This window comes from Atractosteus spatula, chromosome 14 (assembly GCF_055471065.1).
Source record: "Atractosteus spatula isolate fAtrSpa1 chromosome 14, fAtrSpa1.hap1, whole genome shotgun sequence".
Lineage (NCBI taxonomy): Eukaryota > Metazoa > Chordata > Actinopteri > Semionotiformes > Lepisosteidae > Atractosteus > Atractosteus spatula.
The window spans coordinates 11,403,325-11,409,688 of record NC_142719.1 but is presented as its reverse complement, the minus strand read 5'-3'; the positions used below and the strand labels follow the sequence as shown (position 1 = coordinate 11,409,688).

The 6,364-nt window shown below is 41.7% G+C and overlaps 1 protein-coding gene across 1 annotated transcript in view; it reads right to left on the bottom strand.

The window, feature by feature from the left end:
* Nucleotides 1–405: 405 nt before the first annotated feature.
* The window catches only part of slc9a1a (solute carrier family 9 member A1a), a 50,484-nt gene continuing 44,525 nt past the window's right edge, over nt 406–6,364 (bottom strand). The window contains exon 12 of the mRNA XM_088932763.1: nt 406–5,908. Within this exon, the coding sequence (XP_088788889.1) occupies nt 5,646–5,908 (263 nt within the window). The 3' untranslated portion in view covers nt 406–5,645. The remainder of the gene's footprint in view (nt 5,909–6,364) is intronic.

The window sequence follows — 6,364 nt, the reverse complement described above, 5'->3', positions numbered from 1 at the left end:
GCGTCAATGTCTCACAGTCAGGTCTAAATTACATTTAGAAATAAATTCACTCCAAATTTTGTTATGGTATTTGTGAACAAGAGAAAAATGTGATACCTTATACTACAATAAAAAATACATCTTCAAATCTTTGGCAGGTGAGTTACTTGTTCCACATAAAACACTCATTTCCTAAGGGAAGAATATCTCTGTTTTCCTATCAGGAGGGCATTTTCAAAATGTAATGATGTTTTGCAGTTACCTATAAAGCAAACCTATTTCAAACCCACTATGTCAGTCAGTCTACAAAACTGAATATATAGCATATTATTACAGCAGCTGGGAAACTAAACATGTAAAACTGGTTATGAAAATGTCATCAGAATAGGGCCAACACACTAGCATAGAAGACATTGCACAGAGACATTTTATAAATTAAAACTTTAATTTGTATATTCATGTAACCATTACAGTACATTAGACTCTCTATACATGAATGGAATGCTGAAGCTATGCTAGTAGACACTTGTGTGCACTGGCTAGTAGTGATTACAGAGCATTTTCATTTTAATTTACAACAGTTCATATAAAAAAATAGAGAAGAAAGTGCATTTCATTGCAAAGTATGCTTTGTTTGCACATCGCTCAAAGAACAGCAAACCCCCAGAAAAAAAAAAAAAGATAAAGCACAATTTCATTCTGACAAGGTCGTGCGTCTGTGGCAGGACTAGAGAGGGTGTGGCCCAAACCGGGCGTATAAGTTGCACCCCTAGGAGAAGGAACAGTGCCTTCAGCTGCTGGTGCCAATCCCCACGCATGTCCTTAAATACACAGGGACAGGAAAACGCGGTCCTCGGACATTGCACGGCCTTTTTAGATGGTTAGATTTGCAAATTTCGCGTTCGGACAACGTTAAAGTAAAAAAAAAAGTCCAGTCTACCTTATGAGGCAGATGGTTTGAAAATCCATAAGCTTTACTCTGCATCTTGTCTCAACCTGCTGTGGACTACCTGTCCAGCCTTTCTGTTGAAATCACAGTCACGTCCTGTCGACAGATTTTCTCGTTTTGCCTGGAGGTTAAGCTGGAGGCTGGGATTATTGGGTAATTATCTCAGGACTTCATCAGGAAACAGGTGGACAGCAGTTCCCCATCACACACTCGCACTGCGCCATGATCCAGTCCTCCGACATTTCACTGTGGCACAACGCCCGCGTCACTTATCCAGGGTCTTATCATTCACCAGCGAGGTCACCCCCAAGGGACAGAAGGGGGAGCAGCGGCACGATCGCGACGAATTTGACGGTCATGGGTCTCCAGAAAGGAAAAGCACATTTTCCTTTTTTTTTACCACATTCGGCAAATATTACACTCGGACCCAAGCTGGATGGTCATCAGACGGGCTGTCCTCAATGATGGAGCCTCAAACCTTTGGCCTGTTTATCATCGCTAATCTTGCAGAGCAGTAGTGTTTCTGATAAAGGATCACCCTGTTTCAAAAGCCAGCACTGCTGCAGGGCTGGGTGAGAAAGGGAAGAGTGTGAAAAGGGGTTGACTGGTGCCTGAGGAGTTCAAGGAGTTGAAACTGTACATTACCGCAGAACTGAACTTTCCTCAAATCGGTCAAAGTAAGACCACAATCCCTTGGTTTGTAATGAGAAACATTTGGATACGAAACACCAAACGTTATCAAAGCACAATTTGGTTAATATAAAGGAAAGATCCTTTAAAAAAAAAACATCAAAATGAAAGCCAGCAGACACCTCGTGACTCCAGCCTTGCGCACTGAGGTAATGGCTGAACAGTACAGAGACTCTAAAGCGCACAAAACTGACAGAACTGCACTGTTCTGTTAAGAATAAGCTCACAGGTCCCACATTTTCACAAGAAACACACAGCTGTGGAGTGATGGGGTGCTGGGAACACCCATTTAACAACCCCCCCCCCCAAAAAAAAACGTGACATATTTCTTGTCATACAGACCAAATTAATCCAATTTCATAATTGATATGAATACCAATAAAGGCAGAGCAATGCAAACTAACGAATGGACTATAGAAAAACATCCAAGATGTAGTATTAGTAATCCAGTAAAATACATTTGTAAAGTTAATTTTAAAATATTAAAACATCTGCTTTTATTGTAATTCCTTTTAAACGTTGCTAAAGCATTAAATATGCATAGCACCAGTGCAAAAAAAATCCCAATATTTTCCTAAATATGGCTTCATCTTCAGATTTCCTTTAGAACAAAAACTAGAAAAGTAACATTGTCTCTTTCCTAAAGGCATATAACATGTAAGGAAAAAAAAATTCGACCAGATTGGATTTGAATGATGTCCTCCACTAACTACAAAGGACTCCCAGTATTAAGCCACATGTCAAATCTGGAATGAAAAGTGCTCACTGCCTCGGGTCACTGCGATTGGTCATATCAGTTCAGACCAACTTCCCTGACAGGTCCTGAAAATGGTCTCCAGGCACAGGACCATCACGTTCAACGGATGAAAGATCAGATTTGCACATCTAAAAGAAGCAACGCATTTTGAATTCATTTCTTCTTCAGCCACACTCACACGCACCAGACAGGAGGATGAGAGTCTTCCAACGCGCGTTTGCCATCACACAGATTACAGAATTCCAAGCTACCTTTCACAAAAACAGGGTTTATTAACTTCTCCAACGCGGCAACCAATTTCGACACCGTTTAAAATTGTTCGGGCTTAAAAAATGGGCTTCGATCACCTGACCTCTACCCCGACCATCCGAAAACAGTAACATGGAAACGGAACGGTAAGAAAGCGATGTGCGATAATCTAACGACAGCGTGCGGCGAAGAACTGCATTCCAGTGTATCGACTGAGGAAACGCGAGGTCAAATCTAAACCGCGATGCACACGGCTTAATAAAATCAAACTTGCGGTGAACATCGGCGACTTTGGAGCCTCATGTGAAACGTAAAATTAGTCCCAATCGATCGCTCTGTTACCACATGCTACGCGGACGTTCAAATTGGTTTAGAGGAACGAATGGCAAACCACGAAATAAAATGACCGTAGACACAGGCAGAAGCACAGAGTCTCGCCAGCCCAGACGAAACGGCGCTTGCGTCAAAGACAGGCACAGGCATCGTCTTCTTTACAAAAACAAAGTATACCATTTATACTGACAGTTTCGTCCCCTTTTCAGGGAATAATTTCCTAAAGTAAATCTTCAACAACCCCAAAAGATTAAAAAAAAACGTTTACAGCAGAGGAGAATACCGAAGCTTAACTGATTTCGAATAGGAAATTGGTTTCAAACAGGAATTTTATCATCCATATTATAATCCGAGCATATATTACAGATTTTCTTAAAATATGATTTTTTAAAATATATTTAAACATATTGCATAGATAGGAATTCAGGGATTTATATGCAAAGTATCTGGATATTATTATTATACACATCTTCAGTTACAATCTGTTCATCGACCTGTTGCGAGAGAGCAAGTTTCCAACGCAGTCCTGTACAGGAGTTAATTTGATCTCCTAGTGGTTTTTCAAAATAAAAACACTGCTTCCAAATAAAATACCAGCACAGTGAGTTTCACATATTAGTATTGTTTAAAAAATATATTGCTTTAATTGCACATGAAAAAAAATTACAATCGCAAAGTGGTATTTGTTTTTTTTTTCAGTGCCATATGTGCAGGTAGCTACTGCCAAAGGTAGATTAGTATTCTCTTATTAAAACCTCCAAATCAATTTGGAGAGATTCAATTACACAACCAAAATCTCAATTTCAAGACCATAAAAAAGACATGGAACGGGTCTGTCTAACTTGCTTGACCCAATATGAATGATGTATTGCAGTTGAAAGAAATGTAAATGATTGAAATCTAGTTACAATGCTTGGAGAGCAACAGGGACAAAACATTCAGACATACACAATATTTCAATCTATATAATTGCCTAACAATTCCATACAAGCCTCTTAAATCACTAATTTAATTGCAGATACCAGATTACATTTTTCTTCTCCTATCTAGGAAGTATTTAGGCCTCTTACATTTTCAAAAGCACAATACAATGTACAAATTAGCTGGAGCTTGTAAGGAATGGTATAATACCACAGTATGGAGATTACTGGTATGGCAATACATTTGGAAGTGCTTCCTATAACAAGGACATTTCCATTTATTTGTTGTGTCCCAATACTTAGTTCCTAAGAAATTTATGAACAAACCATCTGACACACTTATCTCCGCCACATTTTTAAATGGATGCTAAAAATCATTGACAAAAACAGTCTGTGAAGGAAACAAGCTGTTGAGCGCACAGAGCCCTAAACTTCGACAAATTGTGTTCAAAATCTTCACAAAGGACATGGAACTAGGCCCGGCGTAAATCAACCTTCCTCAACTAGAAATTCCAAACACGCCACTTGCCAGCCCTCTGAACAGAGCAAATCACTCAGGTTCAGGGGTCTGTGACTTGTGCCTCAAAAGAAGGTTCTGATTAAATCTGGGCCTTCGTTTTAACATCTTGACATTTACTTTTAAATGGAGGGCAAAGGACTGCAAAAAACAAAAGAGTGACAGCTTTCAAGTAGACCTGCTCAGTGCCTGACTCTACACAGCACATTCACTCCGTTAAGGACACCTGAAATAACTGCTCGAAATACAGATACCTGCTCACCCCTGGTTACTTAAAGCTGAGAACTTAAAACTTTCTTTGGTTACAAATTAAGACACTAAAACAAATTCAAAGCTTTGTATCAAGAGTGGAACACTGAAATGACAGATTAGCAAGACAGCGGCACGGCTTATTGGTCCAGCAATGAATCTGCTCCTCTTTTCCACAGCCGTGGCCTTTCTTCTTAGATGTAGCCTTGTACTAATGCTTTGACAAAACAAAAAAAACTGCACTGAGGCAAATATGAGAGAGGACTCAACCGTATGAGTCACCTCTCAGAGTTCAGTTACATTAACCTTTGCCAACACCAGTCTAGACGCCTCTGACGTTCCATGTAGCAGAAGACCTTCTGTTGTAGGATGGTGGAAGCAGTTTATTTTTGGACTGCATTGGAACGCTCCACAGCAGTTTTGGGACTTGTATTGCTTCAGAAACCGAAAAACTGTATAAAATGTCTAGGTGATGGATGAGGTGGCTATTTACACTGCCTCCCCTCCAGAGTCCGCACACTGTCTAGCTCAGCTTGGACCAGATCTCAGCGGGAAAACTGGAGGGGAGTTCGCTCTGCCATTGCTTTGTATTGCTCCTGGTAGCAGCCTGGAGTGTCCCGACACAAAACGAGAGAGAGAGAGATAGAGAGAGAGCTGAAGGGGGTGGGGGGAGTGGGGTGGAAGAAAGGCTCCTTGTCCCATGAAACGATTCCCTTCTGGTTAAAAACACACACAAAAAAAAATTGGAAAAACAACAACCCAGCCCCCAGAACGCTCCAAATCTCTTGGTTTCTGAAGGTCCTGCTAAAATAAACCGCAAACGCCTTTGGTTCTGCATAGTTCCTGGATTTTTCGATACCGACGTCGCTGTACGGCTGGAACAGGATCGATTTTTTTTAAATAAAAAAAAGTAACATTTTTTTTGGTTCATTTTGTAGTAGTTTTGGCTTTACCTAAAGGGAATGACTGGACAGGAATACAGGGAGCGGGAGACGGAGAGGCCTAAGGCAAAAAGGGCTCGTCCTCCTCCTCGTCGGCATTAGGCCCTGGGTCACTAAGGCAACGCAGCAGGCGCTGGTCCTTCCCGCTCTCCTGCTCCTCCCTGCCCCCCGGTTCCTTCATGACGATGCCCTGGTCGTCCTCCTCCAGCCGTTTCGTCCGCTCGTCTGCGAGGGTGACGTGGTCCGGGGACTGGGGGGAGGCGAGGTCCACCTTGATGGCCGGGAGGTCCTTGGATTTCGACTTCGAGCTGTACGTCTGCGGGTCTAGAGCAGGGAGAGGAGCAACATTTCCGATGAAAACCGGCTCGGCAAGCCGCCTCTGCCTGTACGCGAACACGACAAGCGTCTTCTAGCACACAATCCCACCCCAGGTTTTCCGAATTCACACGAGTTGCAATGAAAACATTGTATCTACATGTATGCCTACATAATCTTTCACGAAGTCTCTATGTTCACATTTTGACAGCTGCTCTCTGAAAGTAAGAAATGGAGCTCTGATGTCGAAAGCTTTGAAAGACCCCAGCATGCACAGCCTGTATGATGTAGGAATATTAAACCTGTGAACAATAAAAGATGTTGTCTTGTATGGGAGGAGAACTTTAATCTTTCCATGTATGTCCTGGCATACTGAAAGGTGATCTTTTTCTAAATTGGGGTCAATTTATCTTCTTTCTTTGCCAATTAAAGCGTCACTCAAGTCTCTTTCAGCTATTTTGGAAA